The 20372-nt window shown below is 39.4% G+C and overlaps 6 protein-coding genes across 6 annotated transcripts; all 6 read right to left on the reverse strand.

Annotated features, from left to right (window-relative positions):
• Window positions 1–110: 110 nt before the first annotated feature.
• LOC141011485 (free fatty acid receptor 2-like) lies at window positions 111–1010 on the reverse strand. The gene has a single exon (XM_073484647.1). It carries the CDS (start codon window positions 1008–1010, stop codon window positions 111–113), a length of 900 nt encoding a protein of 299 aa, XP_073340748.1.
• Window positions 1011–5429: 4419 nt separating this feature from the next.
• On the reverse strand, window positions 5430–6350 carry LOC141011486 (free fatty acid receptor 2-like). The gene has a single exon (XM_073484648.1). The coding sequence runs from the start codon at window positions 6348–6350 to the stop codon at window positions 5430–5432; it is 921 nt and encodes a 306-aa protein (XP_073340749.1).
• A 1995-nt stretch (window positions 6351–8345) lies between these two features.
• On the reverse strand, window positions 8346–10531 carry LOC141011488 (free fatty acid receptor 2-like). Its single transcript, XM_073484649.1, has 2 exons — window positions 10511–10531; window positions 8346–9242 (listed from the first exon to the last, which is right to left on the reverse strand). The coding sequence occupies exons 1-2, from the start codon at window positions 10529–10531 to the stop codon at window positions 8346–8348; spliced, it is 918 nt and encodes a 305-aa protein (XP_073340750.1).
• A 1458-nt stretch (window positions 10532–11989) lies between these two features.
• LOC141011489 (free fatty acid receptor 2-like) lies at window positions 11990–12910 on the reverse strand. Its single transcript, XM_073484650.1, has one exon. The coding sequence runs from the start codon at window positions 12908–12910 to the stop codon at window positions 11990–11992; it is 921 nt and encodes a 306-aa protein (XP_073340751.1).
• Window positions 12911–14618: 1708 nt separating this feature from the next.
• LOC141011490 (free fatty acid receptor 2-like) lies at window positions 14619–16810 on the reverse strand. The gene is made up of 2 exons (XM_073484651.1): window positions 16790–16810; window positions 14619–15521 (listed from the first exon to the last, which is right to left on the reverse strand). The coding sequence occupies exons 1-2, from the start codon at window positions 16808–16810 to the stop codon at window positions 14619–14621; spliced, it is 924 nt and encodes a 307-aa protein (XP_073340752.1).
• Window positions 16811–18299: 1489 nt separating this feature from the next.
• On the reverse strand, window positions 18300–19220 carry LOC141011491 (free fatty acid receptor 2-like). The gene has a single exon (XM_073484653.1). The coding sequence runs from the start codon at window positions 19218–19220 to the stop codon at window positions 18300–18302; it is 921 nt and encodes a 306-aa protein (XP_073340754.1).
• Window positions 19221–20372: the final 1152 nt, after the last annotated feature.

Consider the following 20372-nt stretch of genomic DNA (forward strand, 5'->3'; position numbering starts at 1 on the left):
TGAAGCAATTTGTACAACAATACACATTCTGATATAATGTCAGTAATATACAGTGCAATATAAACATTGAAGCTGGCAAATGAGCCAATATATTTAAGGTGAATTTTGGTCTAAGAACTTGCGTCTTGCTGTTGTACTCTTGGAGCACGCTTCCTGAAAATGGACTTTTCACTGTTGCAGTGGAAAGAGGAGGAGGAAAAGTAGAAGATGATGGGATCGATGCAGGTGTTGAAGGTGCTTAGCAGCAGGGTGTAGTACCTCCAACTTGGGCTCTCACCCTGGAAGAAACCCACGAAATGAGAAATGCTGAATGGGAACACACAAATGAGAAACACAGCTAGAGTCCCCAAGGCCATTCCGATGGCCTTCTGCTTCTGCATCTTGGATATCATGGGGCGGCTGTACAGGATGAAGATGCAGCGCAGGTAGCAGAAAACACAAATCAGAAGAGGTATAAGGCAGAGCACAATGAACATCTCCAAACGGACTGGGAGGAGGACCTTCAACTGCTGTGTTGTGAAGTTCTCGTAGCACACAGTGAAATTTTTGTGGGCCAGGTCTGGGTGGTGCACGGTGATGAAAGTAATGCTGCAGTGTGCTGCTGAGATTAACCAAATAACAGCACTGGTAACTAACGCGTACACAGGTTTCTGCAGCTGACGATAGGCGACGGGGAAAGCTACTCCAATGTAGCGAACCACACTGACTGCCGTGAGCAGCAAGGAGCTGGTGTACATTGCGCTGAAGAAGGTGAAGGAGGTAATGGAGCACATGTAGTCAGGCAGGTCCCATTTCATGCCTGAAGCTGCCTCGTGCATCTTGAGAGGAAGGGTGATCAAAAAGAGGAGGTCAGAGATGGTCAGGTTGAGCAGAAGGATGTCTGTTGGAAGTGGCTTTGTGTGGATCTTAACACTGAAGGCATAGAGAGCCACGAGGTTGGCTGGCAGGCCTATCAGGAAGGAAATGATGTAAACTGAGAGAAGAACTTCACTCAACACCTCAGGCTCCATCTTGAACCTAAACCAAAGGAAGTAAACAGACACAAAAATAAAATCTGATCTCATTCTCAGGGAGATTTTGTGCCCGACAGCTGACAAAGTAGCAGAGTGAACACAAAGTTTATAGGGAACCAGTCTAAACACCGATGGTGTCATTTTTCTATCGCTATTCATTGTGCAATCAACAATTACTTTATAATAATAGTTAGGGCAAAAAACAGCTGCCAGTTTAAGGTGCCAGTAGACTAAATACAAACAGCATCAATATGGTAAATAATAGTGAGTCTATCACAAAATAACAAATGAATTACTCATGTTAATGTGCAGTATTTGATCAAAGACACTAGAAATTTGAAATTACAAACAAATAATCCAAATGTTTTTGTATTAGTGATACCTCGGTGGTGTTTGCACCATCCTCCTTTTCCTTTTCTTTAAATAATTTTTTTATCTGCAATGTGTAGTATAATATCAACATGATTGATAAGGTAAACATATTTACTTACTTAGATGCAGATGATAACTAGGAAAAAAAAGAAAATCTTAAAAATGAACAACCAAAGCTCTGTCCTGCTTGTCCTGCTGTGCCTTTCACAAAAATAACCAGGTTATAACGAGTAGGTTCATAGATGAGCTGATATGACATGTAATAAGCCGGAAAAAGCATATCATGTCGTAATGAAGCTACATGCGTCACATTTCTTGAGAAATGTAGCTGCAAAAACTGAAACTAAGTAAGATGAAATATCTTAGATCAAGGTGATATATGCTTGTTTTTTGTCTGATAAGATAGTTCTTCTCAGTAAGCAGTTTTTATGTTAGACCTTTTCACTTGTTTTAAGTGTTTTAGTCCTTAAAGCTGGAGTTTGTAGAATATGTGAAAAACGCATGAGACTGGGATGGAAACAACTGCGTTCCCCCCCTCCCCTCCCTGATTCGACTTCGTAGCTCCACCGCATCTTTTGCCTGAATTCTCGTGGACGCGCACGACTGTGGCGCTTGAAATATTCACGTCATACACTTGCCATGGCCGAATTACAGGTAAGAAAGTACTTTACCTTTCTCTCGTGATAGAGACCGACAACAATTATTTCTTGCTAACGCAACCTGAAAATAAATAATAACCGTCACATCCATATTTACACGGCACACGTCCTCTGTATGTCGTGTATATATAACGGTATTGACAATACATTTGTCGTAGCCTTTGGCTACGGTTAGCATAAAGCTACTCAACTCACGACAGTACTCGTCAGTTGTGACCACAAACCGCCTGCTTTATTAGATTCACAGTCATTTCGACTACACAGCCAATTACTACCACACATTTAGATTATCAGCTACGTAAAACTTAAATTGGAGGCTCACCTGTCCAGGAGAAGAACAGCAAGCTCAGAATCCAACTTCAGCCCGATGCTATCGTGAAGCTCTCTCCACCTCAGATATGCTTGTCCAATGTTTACACGCGATTTATTCCGTCTATTGTCACTCTCCCTCTTAGACTCTTGTTTCTCTACATCGATCTTCCTTTTTTTGGCTTGCTTAGCCGTGTACGCTTTTGTTGGTAATGCCGGGATAGCGGCTTTTCCTGCCCGGACATCCGCTGTTGCACCTTCACCACCGATGGAAGGTGAACGCGCATCGACTTCGGTCGAGCGACCAATAGGAATGCCCAAAACAGCTTGCTCTGTAAAATGAACTGTGATTGGCTGAACACTGCGTCACGTCACTGAGTTTTTAAAGCCTGAATACAGAGCCAAGAGGAGACCCAGAAGTCCAGTGTTCTGTCATAACACTATGTATTACAATATGCTGAAAGGTTATTATTGATTTTTGACCAAATGATGCCTAAAATAACTTACACACTCCAGCTTTAAGCCATTTCAAGTCCTCTTAAGTCGCAACGCCATGGATGAAGATGGAAGGGCTTTTTCGGGTATGGATCCTACAACAGTCGCAGTATTGAAAGGTAATGTTAATTTGCTTTTGCCTGTCTTTGCAAGTTCAGCTAATTGTGAAGTTGGCTAACAAGTGCTAACATGCTAATTTTAACAAACTGGTTTTCTCACTGAGCTAATGCATGTGGGCTATGAACAGTTAGTAACTACACTAACAGTCATCCCTTCAAAATGTATTGATAGTGTTTTATTGCCAGAAACTGTTTTAAGGTACAAGATGTAGGCAGTTAGCTTAGTTTAGCTTTGGCTTAATTTGTTGGCTTATGTTAGCATGACTCATGCACCATTTTCCAAGAGACATAGCGGGAAGGTCTCGGACCCTCTGCGCAATGGGGGTGGAGGGAGGGCACATTCGCGGGGCAATTGGAACACTGTACAATTAGCTATTTGGTGCGCTTAGGATTTATTAATGTTCCAGCACGATCTGTGCATGCATATGTGTGTGCACAAGAGAGAGACCTAGTCCAGCTGGGGAAGGGGCTGACTGAAGGAGATGAGAGATGGTGGCCGCCAAAGTCTCCTTAATTAATGGGAAACGCTGGTTGATGTGTTAAAATCATTTCTGCCTTTAGTGGAAATGGCAGGCAGACTTGACCTTAATGTAGATACCTATTCCGGCTTGGATGTGTGCTTCTCTGTTGCCACCATCAGCACATTCTCACCCTTTGAAATACAGATTGTGACTTAGCAACCAGTTTATTACATTATACTGTATATTTACAGTGTGGTTGTATGTGTTTTTCAGCTGCTAATGTCAGCACAGACATGCTCCCAAGTCTTTCTGAGGAGGACTTGCAGGATCTCTTTCCGGGGCCTGAGCACTTTTTAAGAAGGAGAGCCATTTGAAGGATGACACATGGAGAAAATGAGGTGATATTAAATTTTAACATTTTAAGATTGTAATCATGCTGTGATTCATAATGTCAGTGAGGCACTGCCTTTTTGGTGTTGTTGTTGCTAGTGCACTGCTACTGACTTATAATTACTACGAGATAAATGTTTGTCTTTTTCAGGGTGAAGAGTCAGACCAGCTTCGACCAGGCACCTCCTCTGGGACTTGTGAACTTGATGCTCAGTGTGGAGAGACAGAACAATCCTAGGAGAGAGCCAATTAGATGCTTTCAACATCTTCTTACAGCTCACACACATGAAATCGTATTTCATCTCCTGCACATCAATACTTGGCCCTTGTTGACAAAAACTTTACTTTGACTTTTGCATCTTTGAAGTCTTGGATGAGAGGCAAAAACAACATATTTATATATTCATTTCCTGGTATTAACCATGTAATTACGCAATGTATGGTGTAATGTTGTATGAAATACTTACAGTCTTCTTTGGTACTTAAATTTAGTTTGAGGGTAAAAAGGGAGTAACAGTTGGGAGTTTTAGAGGAAATGAGAAATAAATTATATGGTGCAGTACTGGTAAACAGAGACAACATATCAAGGGGAAGACAGTGGACACTCTATAATCCAGCCTGCACTCCTAATATCATTGTATACTTACAGAGTAACAAGTGGGACAGTTGGGATTTTTTAAAATCATCTGCACACGTGTAATTTGTTTGTGTGATTATCGAACATTGTCATATACATTTTATGGCCTTGAAAAAAGAAAACAATATCTCTCAGAGTGAACAGTTATTTACATGTTTTTGACAAATTGTCCACATACAGCAATTCTTGAAAAAACTAACCATGAGATCACCAATACAATACAGCCATACTTTCTTTTTCCTCAAATTTTATTTACACTTTTTCCTAAAGTTGCAACTGTATATTGAGATAGTAAGTTCTCATCAGCTTTGCATTAATGAAAATGCCAACTATAAATCAACAGTAAGATGCAACAGATAACTTCAAGAAATATGTCTCGCCATGAAAAAACACATTTCCTTTATTTCCAATTTCCAATAGTCCTCTTGCCATTATCTTGCCATTATCTTTTGCTTGAATGTCAGTATATTACAGAACCACTTTATACAGTACTGAGTGTTGACCTGTGCTTTGTCTTGCAGGTATATTCTACATGTGTGCCTACAGAATGCTTGAGTGCAGAAGAGTGGCTGGCCCACGTTGAAATAAACAACAAATGATGTCACAGTGGTGTAAAGGATACCACTTCCTGTACAAAAATAGAGAATTTACCATAAAATAATAAAATCTGGAATTTGCATATGCACCAAACTAGTCATGTGGTTTTGTCATAAAATTACCCACAATGGCTTGGGATGGAAAGCAGCTCAGTCCATATGAAGAGAATAGATTACCCTTAACATGATGTTTTGTTACACAGCGGTTAGCAACATCTACATGTGAGACACTGTTTTACAAAAAAAACTGAGCATATGAGACATTATTTTACAAAACTGCACTGTTGAAGCAATTTGTACAACAATACACATTCTGATATAATGTCAGTAATATACAGTGCAATATAAACATTGAAGCTGGCTAATGATCCAATATATTTAAGGTGAATTTTGGTCTAAGTTAGAACTTGCGGTTTGCTGTTGTACTCCTGGAGCACGCTTCCTGAAAATGGACTTTTCACTGTTGCAGCGGAAAGAGGAGGAGGAAAAGTAGAAGATGATGGGATCGATGCAGGTGTTGAAGGTGCTTAGCAGCAGGGTGTAGTACCTCCATCTTGGGCTCTCACCCTGAAAGAAACCCACAAAATGAGAAACGCTGAATGGGAGCACACAAATGAGAAACACAGCTAGAGTCCCCGAGGCCATTCCGATGGCCTTCTGCTTCTGCATCTTGGATATCCTGGGGCGGCTGTACAGGATCAAGATGCAGCGCAGGTAGCAGAAAACACAAATCAGAAGAGGTATAAGGCAGAGCACAACGGAAGCCTCCAAACGGACTGGGAGGAGGACCTTCAACTGCTGTGTTGTGAAGTTCTCATAGCACACAGTGAAATTTTTGTGGGCCAGGTCTGGGTGGTGCACGGTGATCAAAACAATGCTGCTGTGTGCTGCTGAGATTAACCATATAACAGCACTGGTAACTAACGCGTACACAGGTTTCTGCAGCTGATGATAGGCGATGGGGAAAGCTACTCCAATGTAGCGAACCACACTGACTGCCGCCAGCAGCAAGGAGCTGGTGTTGATTGTGCAGAAGAAGATGAAGGAGGTGATGGAGCACAAGTAGTCAGGCAAGTTCCATGTCATGCCTGAAGCTGCCTCGTGCATCTTGAGAGGAAGGTTGATCAAGAAGAGGAGGTCAGAGACGGTCAGGTTGAGCAGAAGGATGTCTGATGGAAGTGGCTTGGTGTGGATCTTAACACTGAAGGCATAGAGAGCCAGGAGGTTGGCAGGCAGGCCTATCAGGAAGGCAATGATGTAAACTGAGAGAAGAACTTCACTGAACACCTCAGGCTCCATCTGAACCTAAACCAAAGGAAGTAAACAGAGACAAAAATAAAATCTGATCTCATTTTCCAGGGACATTTTGTGCCCGGTGGCCGACAAAGTAGCAAGGTGAACACAAAGTTTATAGGGAACTAGAGCTGTGCGATATTACGATATATATTGTAGTGCGATATAAAAATATCTACCGTAGGATATAACCCTCTGTTGTTTATATCGTAATTTTAACGTGTAGGCTACTTGTTTAGCACTGTTGCTACACTAACGTTAACGTACACTATGGTTGTGATTTAATAGGCCGTGTAAAGCACAACTCAACGTCAGAATGACCGTTGGATATCCACATTTTCAGTTCAAACCAAGTTCATTGTATGAAGGCGAATGTAACTGCAGCAACGCTACTGCTTTGTGGTAGCATTTTTACGTCACCCGCAAGGACTCGTTTACGGCAACGGTCGCCTGGGAGTAAACAGAGGCAAAGCAGCATGGCGGAGACGGAGGAGAGTGCAATGGAAGACGAAAATAATATTACTAGTTACATTACATCAAACGCGGATACAGAAGCAGAACCCAGCCGCGAGGCCTACTGGCTGTCCTACCCGGTAAAAGATTGTTATTTTTTTATATTTACATAAAAGCTTGGAATAGTTTTTGTTTACAAATTCTGATTTGTTGTGACAGTCCTGCAAAAAGTTACGAATAAAAGGAGAAAGTGCCATTCATTTGCCTTTCATTCACATGCTTATCTAAAATAGTGCTGAGATGTGATTGATTTGAATATATATATATATAATTCTAAGAAAAAATACTATATCGGGATATATATCGTTATCGGGATATAAAATTAGCTATATCAAGATATACAATTTTGTCCATATCGCACAGCACTATAGGGAACCAATCCGAACAGTGATGGTGTCATTTTTCTATCGCTAGTCATTGTGCAATCAACAATTACTTTATAATAATAGTTAGGGCAAAAACCAGCTGCCAGTTTAAGGTGCCAGTAGACTAAATACAAACAGCATCAATATGGTAAATAATAGTGAGTCTATCACAAAATAACAAATGAATTACTCATTTTGGTGCCATCATCAACATTTTTTAATGTGCAGTATTTGATCAAAGACATTAGAAATTTTAAATTACAAACAAATAATCCAAATGTTTTTTTATTAGTGATACCTCGGTGGTGTTTGCAACATCGTCCTTTTTCTTTTGTTTTGTTTTGTTTTGTTTTTTGTTTTTTTTTTTACAGTAGAAAGGATAAAGTTATTCAGGAAAATGGCTTTTCATCACTAAGATCAAACAACATTTCCAAAGTCATCTTTTAACCTCAGAATCCAAACCCCAGATGTGGAATTCTAGTGGCAAAAAGGATCTGCAATGTGCAGTATAATATCAACATGATTGATAAGGTAAACATATTTACTTACTTAGATGCAGACGAATACGAAAAAAAAAGAAAATCTTAAAAAATGAACAACCAAAGCTCTGTCCTGCTTGTCCTGCTGTACCTTTCATCAAAAAGAACCAGGTTACAACGAGTAGGTTCGTAGATGAGCTGATATGACATGTAATAAACTGGAAAGAGCATATCATGTCATATTCAAGCCACGTGTGTCACATTTCTCCACTCATCCTACTGAGCAACGAGCACACACCAGTTGGTTAATATTAACTAAAATGCAAAACTGAAGCTCATGTTTACTTTTAATTTGAGTATGATGTTTGGCTTCTGCTATATATATATATATATATATATATATATATATATATATATATATATATATACATATATATATATATATACATATATATATATATACATATGTATATACATATATATATATATGTGTATATATATATATATATATATATATATATATATATATATATATATACACATGGTAGGGCATTATGCATTTTGATGTTATGTCAAGAATAGACAGTACAATAATGACATCGAAGCTAGATATTAATCCAATATATCTATGTGCGTTTTGGTTATTAGGCAGAACTAGCGGCCGGTACTCCTGGAGCACGCTTCCTGAAAATGGAGTTTTCACTGTTGCAGTGGAAAGAGGAGGAGGAAAAGTAGAAGATGATGGGATCGATGCAGGTGTTGAAGGTGCTTAGCAGCAGGGTGTAGTACCTCCATTTTGGGCTCTCACCCTTGATGAAACCCACCAAATGTGAGAGGTTGTACGGCAGCACACAAATGAGAAGCACAGCTAGAGCCCCAAAGGCCATTCCGATGGCCTTCTGCTTCTGCATCTTGGATATCATGGGGCGGCTGTACAGGATCAAGATGCAGCGCAGGTAGCAGAAAACACAAATCAGAAGAGGTAAAAGGCAGAGCACAATGGACATCTCCAAACGGACTGGGAGGAGGACCTTCAGCTGCTGTGTTGTGAAGTTCTCATAGCACACAGTGAAATTTTTGTGGGCCAGGTCTGGGTGGTGCACGGTGATGAAAGTTATGCTGCAGTGTGCTGCTGAGATTAACCAAATAACAGCACTGGTCACTAACGCATACACAGGTTTCTGCAGCTGACGATAGGCGACGGGGAAAGCTACTCCAATGTAGCGAACCACACTGACTGCTGTCAGCAGCAAGGGGCTGGTGTAGATTGTGCTGAAGAAGGTGAAGGAGGTGATGGAGCACATGTAGTCAGGCAGGTTCCATTTCATGTCTGAAGCTGCTTCGTGCATCTTGAGAGGAAGGGTGATCAAAAAGAGGAGGTCAGAGATGGTCAGGTTGAGCAGAAGGATGTCTGTTGGAAGTGGCTTTGTGTGGATCTTAACACTGAAGCCATAGAGAGCCAGGAGGTTGGCTGGCAGGCCTATCAGGAAGGAAATGATGTAAACTGAGAGAAGAACTTCACTCCACACCTCCATCTGAACCTAAACCAAAGGAAGTAAACAGACACAAAAATATAATCTGATCTCATTTTCCAGGGACATTTTGTGCCCGGTGGCTGACAAAGTAGCAGAGTGAACACAAAGTTTATAGGGAACCAATCCGAACACCGATGGTGTCATTTTTCTATTGCCAGTCATTGTGCAATCAACAATTACTTTATAATAATAGTTAAGGCAAACACCAGCTGCCAGTTTAAGGTGCCAGTAGACTAAATATAAACAGCATCAATATGGTAAATAATAGTGAGTCTATCACAAAATAACAAATGAATTACTCATTTTGGTGCCATCATCAACATTTTTTAATGTGCAGTATTTGAGCAAAGACATTTTAAATTTTAAATTACAAACAAATAATCCAAATGTTTTTGTATTAGTGATACCTCGGTGGTGTTTGCACCATCCTCGTTTTTTTGTTTACAGTAGAAAGGATAAGAGATCACAGTAGTATAATATCAACATGATTGATAAGGTAAACATATTTACTTACTTAGTTGCAGACGAATACGGAAAAAAAAAAGAAAATCTTAAAAAACGAACAACCAAAGCTCTGTCCTGCTTGTCCTGCTGCACCTTTCATCAAAAAGAACCAGGTTATAACGAGTAGGTTCGTAGATGAGCTGATATAACATGTAATAAACCAGAAAGAGCATATCATGTCGTAATCAAGCTACGTGTCACATTTCTCCACTCATCCTATACTGAGCAACGAGCACACACCAGCTAATAAATATTAAATAAAATGCAAATCTGTAGCTGATGTTTACTTTTGATTTGAGTTTGTTGATAAATGATTAGATCGCTGTGCTTAAATAAACACTAAACGGATTTTATCAAGCCTGTTCTATACAACATATGCCACAAGTTCAGAGCATATGTCATCATTTCAGATGAATCATTTTTCCACACAGACATTCAATTTAGATCATCCTTTGCATCCTCATTACCAAAAAGAGATTTGAGACAGTTGCAGCAACAGAACAGAGAATAGCTACACAGACAGTGTATAGCAGCCTTTAGCCCACAGTAGATCTGTTTTCTGTTATCTGGGGACAGCTTGAATATTTGTTTCCTTTCTGTCAGCCGTATTTACGTTAGCATCAGTTAACAAAGCAACAGAAAATAAACAGGGGCCCCTTCATGTTGTGTGTAAATCTGTCACATGCACTGCTGTGTGTGTAATTCAGGAGTCTGCTAGCAGGTTTCCTCTGATCAGCAGTCGAGATAGTCACTCACGTTGCAATCCAGACCGTGTGGAAGGTCAAGAGCATAGTTGTGATGTTTCTCAATGCTTGAGCAATAAAGCAACATGAGAAAAAAAAAGTAATATGTGTGACTTGAAAATGATGCTCAGTGTGGAGAGACAGAACAATCCTAGGAGAGAGCCAATTAGATGCTTTCAACATCTTCTTACAGCTCACACACATGAAATCTTATTTCATCTCCTGCACATCAATACTTGGCCCTTGTTGACAAAAACTTTACTTTGACTTTTGCATCTTTGAAGTCTTGGATGAGAGGCAAAAACAAAATATTTATATATTCATTTCCTGGTATTAACCATGTAATTACGCAATGTATGGTGTAATGTTGTATGAAATACTTACAGTCTTCTTTGGTAGTTAAATTTAGTTTGAGGGTAAAAAGGGAGTAACAGTTGGGAGTTTTAGAGGAAATGAGAAATAAATTACATGGTGCAGTACTGGTAAACAGAGACAACATATCAAGGGGAAGACAGTGGACACTCTATAATCCAGCCTGCACTCCTAATATCATTGTATACTTACAGAGTAACAAGTGGGACAGTTGGGATTTTTTAAAATCATCTGCACACGTGTAATTTGTTTGTGTGATTACCGACCATTGTCAGATAAACTTTATGGCCTTGAAAAAAGAAAAAAAATATCTCTCAGAGTGAACAGTTATTTACATGTTTTTGACAAATTGTCCACATACAGCAATTCTTGAAAAAACTAACCATGAAATCACCAATACAATACAGCCATACTTTCTTTTTCCTCAAATTTTATTTACACTTTTTCCTAAAGTTGCAACTGTATATTGAGATAGTAAGTTCTCATCAGCTTTGCATTAATGAAAATGCCAACTATAAATCAACAGTAAGATACAACAGATAACTTCAAGAAATATGTCTTGACATGAAAAAACAAATTTCCTTTACAATAGTCCTCTTGCCATTATCTTTTGCTTGAATGTCAGTATATTACAGAACCACTTTATACAGTACTGAGTGTTGACCTGTGCTTTGTCTTGCAGGTATATTCTACATGTGTGCCTACAGAATGCATGAGTGCAGAAGAGTGGCTGGCCCACGTTAAAATAAACAACAAATGATGTCACAGTGGTGTAAAGGATATCACTTCCTGTACAAAAATAGAGAATTTACCATAAAATAATAAAATCTGGAATTTGCATATCCACCAAACTAGTCATGTGGTTTTGTCATAAAATTACCCACAATGGCTTGGGATGGAAAGCAGCTCAGTCCATATGAACAGAATAGATTACCCTTAACATGATGTTTTGTTACACAGCGGTTAGCAACATCTACATGTGAGACACTGTTTTACAAAAAAACTGCACATATGAGAAATTATTTTACAAAACTGCACCGTTGAAGCAATTTGTACAACAATACACATTCTGATATAATGTCAGTAATATACAGTGCAATGTAAACATTGAAGCTGGCTAATGATCCAATACATTTAAGGTGAATTTTGGTCTAAGTTAGAACTTGCGGTTTGCTGTTGTACTCCTGGAGCACGCTTCCTGAAAATGGACTTTTCACTGTTGCAGCGGAAAGAGGAGGAGGAAAAGTAGAAGATGATGGGATCGATGCAGGTGTTGAAGGTGCTTAGCAGCAGGGTGTAGTACCTCCATCTTGGGCTCTCACCCTTGATGAAACCCACCAAATGTGAGAGGTTGTACGGCAGCACACAAATGAGAAACACAGCTAGAGTCCCCGAGGCCATTCCGATGGCCTTCTGCTTCTGCATCTTGGATATCATGGGGCGGCTGTACAGGATCAAGATGCAGCGCAGGTAGCAGAAAACACAAATCAGAAGAGGTATAAGGCAGAGCACAACGGAAACCTCCAAACGGACTGGGAGGAGGACCTTCAACTGCTGTGTTGTGAAGTTCTCGTAGCACACAGTGAAATTTTTGTGGGCCAGGTCTGGATGGTGAGTGGTGATCAAAACAATGCTGCTGTGTGCTGCTGAGATTAACCAAATAACAGCACTGGTAACTAACGCGTACACAGGTTTCTGCAGCTGATGATAGGCGATGGGGAAAGCTACTCCAATGTAGCGAACCACACTGACTGCCGCCAGCAGCAAGGAGCTGGTGTTGATTGTGCAGAAGAAGGTGAAGGAGGTGATGGAGCACAAGTAGTCAGGCAAGTTCCATGTCATGCCGGAAGCTGCCTCGTGCATCTTGAGAGGAAGGTTGATCAAGAAGAGGAGGTCAGAGATGGTCAGGTTGAGCAGAAGGATGTCTGATGGAAGTGGCTTTGTGTGGATCTTAACACTGAAGGCATAGAGAGCCAGGAGGTTGGCAGGCAGGCCTATCAGGAAGGCAATGATGTAAACTGAGAGAAGAACTTCACTGAACACCTCAGGCTCCATCTGAACCTAAACCAAAGGAAGTAAACAGAGACAAAAATAAAATCTGATCTCATTTTCCAGGGACATTTTGTGCCCGGTGGCCGACAAAGTAGCAGGGTGAACACAAAGTCTAAAGTGAACCAGAGCTGTGCGATATTACGATATATATCGTAGCAACGCTACTGCTTTGTGATAGCATATTTACGTCACTCGCAAGGACTCGTTTACGGCAATGATCGCCCGGGAGTAAACAGAGGCAAAGCAGCGGAGGAGGGCGCAATGGAAGACAAAAATAACGTTACTAGTTATGTTACATCAGACGCGGATACAGAAGCAGAACCCAGCCGCGAGGCCTACTGGCTGTCCTACCTGGTAAAAGATCGTTATTTTTTTATATTTACATAAAAGCTTGGAATAGTTTTTGTTAAAAATTCTTATTTGTTGTGACAGTCCTGCAAAAAGTCACGAATAAAAGGAGAAAGTGCCATTCATTTGCCTTTCATTCACATGGTTATCAAAAATAGTGCTGAGATGTGATTGATTTGAATATATATATATATTTCTAAGAAAAAATACTATATCGGGATATATATCGTTATCGGGATATAAAATTAGCTATATCAAGATATGCAATTTTGTCCATATCGCACAGCACTATAGGGAACCAATCCGAACACTGATGGTGTCATTTTTCTATCGCTAGTCATTGTGCAATCAACAATTACTTTATAATAATAGTTAGGGCAAAAACCAGCTGCCAGTTTAAGGTGCCAGTAGACTAAATATAAACAGCATCAATGTGGTAAATAATAGTCAGTCTATCACAAAATAACAAATGAATTACTCATTTTGGTGCCATCATCAACATTTTTTAATGTGCAGTATTTGATCAAAGACATTAGAAATTTTAAATTACAAACAAATAATCCAAATGTTTTTGTATTAGTGATACCTCGGTGGTGTTTGCAACATCGTCCTTTTTTCTTTTCTTTTCTTTTCTTTTGTTTTTTTTTTACAGTAGAAAGGATAAAGTTATTTAGGAAAATGGCTTTTCATCACTAACATCACACAACATTTCCAAAGTCATCTTTTAACCTCAGAATCCAAACCCCAGATGTGGAATTCTAGTAGCAAAAAGGATCTGCAATGTGTAGTATAATATCAACATGATTGATAAGGTAAACATATTTACTTACTTAGATGCAGACGAATACGAAAAAAAAAAGAAAATCTTAAAAAACGAACAACCAAAGCTCTGTCCTGCTTGTCCTGCTGTACCTTTCATAAAAAAGAACCAGGTTATAACGAGTAGGTTCATAGATGAGCTGATATGACATGTAATAAACCAGAAAGAGCATATCATGTCATATTCAAGCCACGTGTGTCACATTTTTCCACTCATCCTATTGAGCTACGAGCAACCACCAGTTGGTTAATATTAACTAAAATGCAAAACTGAAGCTCATGTTTACATTTAATTTGAGTATGATGTTTGGCTGCTGCTCTATATAGATATATATTTATATATATATATATGTATATATATATGTATATATATATATATATATATATGTATATATATATATATATATATATATATATATATATATATATATATATATATATATACATACATGGTAGGGCATTTGATGTTATGTCAAGAATAGACAGTACAATAATGACATCGAAGCTAGATATTAATCCAATATATCTATGTGCGTTTTGGTTGTTAGGCAGAACTTGCGGTTTGCTGTTGTACTCTTGGAGCAAGCTTCCTGAAAATGGAGTTTTCACTGTTGCAGTGGAAAGAGGAGGAGGAAAAGTAGAAGATGATGGGATCGATGCAGGTGTTGAAGGTGCTTAGCAGCAAAGTGTAGTACCTCCAACTTGGGCTGTCACCCTGGAAGAAACCCACGAAATGAGAAACGCTGAATGGGAGCACACAAATGAGAAACACAGCTAGAGTCCCCGAGGCCATTCCGATGGCCTTCTGCTTCTGCATCTTGGATATCATGGGGCGGCTGTACAGGATCAAGATGCAGCGCAGGTAGCAGTAAACACAAACCAGAAGAGGTAAAAGGCAGAGCACAACGGAAACCTCCAAACGGACTGGGAGGAGGACCTTCAACTGCTGTGTTGTGAAGTTCTCGTAGCACACAGTGGAATTTTTGTGGGCCAGGTCTGGATGGTGCATGGTGATCAAAATAATGCTGCTGTGTGCTGCTGAGATTAACCAAATAACAGCACTGGTCACTAACGCGTACACAGGTTTCTGCAGCTGACGATAGGCGATGGGGAAAGCTACTCCAATGTAGCGAACCACACTGACTGCTGTCAGCAGCAAGGGGCTGGTGTAGATTGTGCTGAAGAAGGTGAAGGAGGTGATGGAGCACATGTAGTCAGGCAGGTTCCATTTCATGTCTGAAGCTGCTTCGTGCATCTTGAGAGGAAGGGTGATCAAAAAGAGGAGGTCAGAGACGGTCAGGTTGAGCAGAAGGATGTCTGTTGGAAGTGGCTTTGTGTGGATCTTAACACTGAAGCCATAGAGAGCCAGGAGGTTGGCTGGCAGGCCTATCAGGAAGGAAATGATGTAAACTGAGAGAAGAACTTCACTCCACACCTCCATCTGAACCTAAACCAAAGGAAGTAAACAGACACAAAAATATAATCTGATCTCATTTTCCAGGGACATTTTGTGCCCGGTGGCTGACAAAGTAGCAGAGTGAACACAAAGTTTATAGGGAACCAATCTGAACACCGATGGTGTCATTTTTCTATTGCCAGTCATTGTGCAATCAACAATTACTTTATAATAATAGTTAAGGCAAACACCAGCTGCCAGTTTAAGGTGCCAGTAGACTAAATATAAACAGCATCAATATGGTAAATAATAGTGAGTCTATCACAAAATAACAAATGAATTACTCATTTTGGTGCCATCATCAACACTTTTTAATGTGCAGTATTTGAGCAAAGACATTTTAAATTTTAAATTACAAACAAATAATCCAAATGTTTTTGTATTAGTGATACCTCGGTGGTGTTTGCACCATCCTCGTTTTTTTGTTTACAGTAGAAAGGATAAGAGATCACAGTAGTATAATATCAACATGATTGATAAGGTAAACATATTTACTTACTTAGTTGCAGACGAATACGGAAAAAAAAAAGAAAATCTTAAAAAACGAACAACCAAAGCTCTGTCCTGCTTGTCCTGCTGCACCTTTCATCAAAAAGAACCAGGTTATAACGAGTAGGTTCGTAGATGAGCTGATATAACATGTAATAAACCAGAAAGAGCATATCATGTCGTAATCAAGCTACGTGTCACATTTCTCCACTCATCCTATACTGAGCAACGAGCACACACCAGCTAATAAATATTAAATAAAATGCAAATCTGTAGCTGATGTTTACTTTTGATTTGAGTTTGTTGATAAATGATTAGATCGCTGTGCTTAAATAAACACTAAACGGATTTTATCAAGCCTGTTCTATACAACATATGCCACAAGTTCAGAGCATATGTCATCATTTCAGATGAATCATTTTTCCACACAGACATTCAATTTAGATCATCCTTTGCATCCTCATTACCAAAAAGCGATTTGAGACAGTTGCAGCAACAGAACAGAGAATAGCTACACAGACAGTGTATAGCAGCCTTTAGCCCACAGTAGATCTGTTTTCTGTTATCTGGGGACAGCTTGAATATTTGTTTCCTTTCTGTCAGCCGTATTTACGTTAGCATCAGTTAACAAAGCAACAGAAAATAAACAGGGGCCCCTTCATGTTGTGTTTAAATCTGTCACATGCACTGCTGTGTGTGTAATTCAGGAGTCTGCTAGCAGGTTTCCTCTGATCAGCAGTCGAGATAGTCACTCACGTTGCAATCCAGACCGTGTGGAAGGTTAAGGGCATAGTTGTGATGTTTCTCAATGCTTGAGCAATAAAGCAACAGGAGAAAAAAAAAGTAATATGTGTGACTTGAAAATGATGCTCATTGTGGAGAGACAGAACAATCCTAGGAGAGAGCCAATTAGATGCTTTCAAGATCTTCTTACAGCTCACACACATGAAATCTTATTTCATCTCCTGCACATCAATACTTGGCCCTTGTTGACAAAAACTTTACTTTGACTTTTGCATCTTTGAAGTCTTTGATGAGAGGCAAAAACAAAATATTTATATATTCATTTCCTGGTATTAACCATGTAATTATGCAACGTATGGTGTAATGTTGTTTGAAATACTTACAGTCTTCTTTGGTACTTAAATTTAGTTTGAGGGTAAAAAGGGAGTAAGTTCGGAGTTTTAGAGGAAATGAGAAATAAATTATACTATAAGTATTTTGTAAATACTGGGTACCTACAGGGTGCAGTACTGGTAAACAGAGACAACATATCAAGGGGAAGACAGTGGACACTTTATAATCCAGCCTGCACCCCTAATATCATTGTATACTTACAGAGTTACAAGTGGGACAGTTGGGATTTTTTAAAATCGTCTGCACACGTGTAATTTGTTTGTGTGATTACCGAACATTGTCAGATAAACTTTATGGCCTTGAAAAAAGAAAAAAAATATCTCTCAGAGTGAACAGTTATTTACATGTTTTTGACAAATTGTCCACATACAGCAATTCTTGAAAAAACTAACCATGAAATCACCAATACAATACAGCCATACTTTCTTTTTCCTGAAATTTTATTTACACTTTTTCCTAAAGTTGCAACTGTATATTGAGATAGTAAGTTCTCATCAGCTTTGCATTAATGAAAATGCCAACTATAAATCAACAGTAAGATACAACAGATAACTTCAAGAAATATGTCTTGACATGAAAAAACAAATTTCCTTTACAATAGTCCTCTTGCCATTATCTTTTGCTTGAATGTCAGTATATTACAGAACCACTTTATACAGTACTGAGTGTTGACCTGTGCTTTGTCTTGCAGGTATTTTCTACATGTGTGCCTACAGAATGCATGAGTGCAGAAGAGTGGCTGGCCCACGTTAAAATAAACAACAAATGATGTCACAGTTGTGTAAAGGATATCACTTCCTGTACAAAAATAGAGAATTTACCATAAAATAATAAAATCTGGAATTTGCATATGCACCAAACTAGTCATGTGGTTTTGTCATAAAATTACCCACAATGGCTTGGGATGGAAAGCAGCTCAGTCCATATGAACAGAATAGATTACCCTTAACATGATGTTTTGTTACACAGCGGTTAGCAATATCTACATGTGAGACACTGTTTTACAAATGAACTGCACATATGAGACATTATTTTACAAAACTGCACTGTTGAAGCAATTTGTACAACAATGCCCATTCTGATATAATGTCAGTAATATACAGTGCAATGTAAACATTGAAGCTGGCTAATGATCCAATATATTTAAGGGGAATTTTGGTCTAAGTTAGAACTTGCGGTTTGCTGTTGTACTCCTGGAGCACGCTTCCTGAAAATGGACTTTTCACTGTTGCAGCGGAAAGAGGAGGAGGAAAAGTAGAAGATGATGGGATCGATGCAGGTGTTGAAGGTGCTTAGCAGCAGGGTGTAGTACCTCCATCTTGGGCTCTCACCCTTGATGAAACCCACCAAATGTGAGAGGTTGTACGGCAGCACACAAATGAGAAACACAGCTAGAGTCCCCGAGGCCATTCCGATGGCCTTCTGCTTCTGCATCTTGGATATCATGGGGCGGCTGTACAGGATCAAGATGCAGCGCAGGTAGCAGAAAACACAAATCAGAAGAGGTATAAGGCAGAGCACAACGGAAACCTCCAAACGGACTGGGAGGAGGACCTTCAACTGCTGTGTTGTGAAGTTCTCGTAGCACACAGTGAAATTTTTGTGGGCCAGGTCTGGATGGTGAGTGGTGATCAAAACAATGCTGCTGTGTGCTGCTGAGATTAACCATATAACAGCACTGGTCACTAACGCGTACACAGGTTTCTGCAGCTGATGATAGGCGATGGGGAAAGCTACTCCAATGTAGCGAACCACACTGACTGCCGCCAGCAGCAAGGAGCTGGTGTTGATTGTGCAGAAGAAGGTGAAGGAGGTGATGGAGCACAAGTAGTCAGGCAAGTTCCATGTCATGCCTGAAGCTGCCTCGTGCATCTTGAGAGGAAGGTTGATCAAGAAGAGGAGGTCAGAGATGGTCAGGTTGAGCAGAAGAATGTCTGATGGAAGTGGCTTTGTGTGGATCTTAACACTGAAGGCATAGAGAGCCAGGAGGTTGGCAGGCAGGCCTATCAGGAAGGCAATGATGTAAACTGAGAGAAGAACTTCACTGAACACCTCACGCTCCATCTGAACCTAAACCAAAGGAAGTAAACAGAGACAAAAATAAAATCTGATCTCATTTTCCAGGGACATTTTGTGCCCGGTGGCCGACAAAGTAGCAGGGTGAACACAAAGTCTAAAGTGAACCAGAGCTGTGTGATATTACGATATATATCGTAGCAACGCTACTGCTTTGTGGTAGCATTTTTACGTCACTCGCAAGGACTTGTTTACGGCACCGGTCGCCCGGGAGTAAACAGAGGCAAAGCAGCGGAGGAGGGCGCAATGGAAGACGAAAATAACGTTACTAGTTATGTTACATCAGACGCGGATACAGAAGCAGAACCCAGCCCCGAGGCCTACTGGCTGTCCTACCCAGTAAAAGATCGTTATTTTTTTATATTTCCATAAAAGCTTGGAATAGTTTTTGTTTACAAATTCTTATTTGTTGTGACAGTCCTGCAAAAAGTCACGAATAAAAGGAGAAAGTGCCATTCATTTGCCTTTCATTCACATGCTTATCAAAAATAGTGCTGAGATGTGATTGATTTGAATATATATATATATATTTCTAAGAAAAAATACTATATCGGGATACATATCGTTATATAAAATAGCTATATCAAGATATAAAATTTTGTCCATATCGCACAGCACTATAGGGAACCAATCCGAACACTGATGGTGTCATTTTTCTATCGCTAGTCATTGTGCAATCAACAATTACTTTATAACAATAGTTAGGGCAAAAACCAGCTGCCAGTTTAAGGTGCCAGTAGACTAAATACAAACAGCATCAATATGGTAAATAATAGTGAGTCTATCACAAAATAACAAATGAATTACTCATTTTGGTGCCATCATCAACATTTTTTAATGTGCAGTATTTAATCAAAGACATTTGAAATTTTAAATTACAAACAAATAATCCAAATGTTTTTGTATTAGTGATACCTCGGTGGTGTTTGCACCATCCTCGTTTTTTTGTTTACAGTAGAAAGGATAAAGTTATTTAGGAAAATGGCTTTTCATCACTAAGATCACACAACATTTCCAAAGTCATCTTTTAACCTCAGAATCCAAACCCCAGATGTGGAATTCTAGTAGCAAAAAGGATCTGCAATGTGTAGTATAATATCAACATGATTGATAAGGTAAACATATTTACTTACTTAGATG

The sequence above is a fragment of the Pagrus major genome, chromosome 17, assembly GCF_040436345.1.
Source record: "Pagrus major chromosome 17, Pma_NU_1.0".
Classification (NCBI taxonomy): domain Eukaryota; kingdom Metazoa; phylum Chordata; class Actinopteri; order Spariformes; family Sparidae; genus Pagrus; species Pagrus major.

Bases quoted from the DNA above. Each gene is read 5' to 3' on its own strand.
- LOC141011485 (XM_073484647.1), bottom strand. From the start codon at position 1,010: ATGGAGCCTGAGGTGTTGAGTGAAGTTCTTCTCTCAGTTTACATCATT.
- LOC141011486 (XM_073484648.1), bottom strand. From the start codon at position 6,350: ATGGAGCCTGAGGTGTTCAGTGAAGTTCTTCTCTCAGTTTACATCATT.
- LOC141011488 (XM_073484649.1), bottom strand. From the start codon at position 10,531: ATGCTCTTGACCTTCCACACG. The intron at 9,243-10,510 runs GTCTGGATTGCA...CCTTTGGTTTAG, and splicing joins TGCTCTTGACCTTCCACACG to GTTCAGATGGAGGTGTGGAG.
- LOC141011489 (XM_073484650.1), bottom strand. From the start codon at position 12,910: ATGGAGCCTGAGGTGTTCAGTGAAGTTCTTCTCTCAGTTTACATCATT.
- LOC141011490 (XM_073484651.1), bottom strand. From the start codon at position 16,810: ATGCCCTTAACCTTCCACACG. The intron at 15,522-16,789 runs GTCTGGATTGCA...CCTTTGGTTTAG, and splicing joins TGCCCTTAACCTTCCACACG to GTTCAGATGGAGGTGTGGAG.
- LOC141011491 (XM_073484653.1), bottom strand. From the start codon at position 19,220: ATGGAGCGTGAGGTGTTCAGTGAAGTTCTTCTCTCAGTTTACATCATT.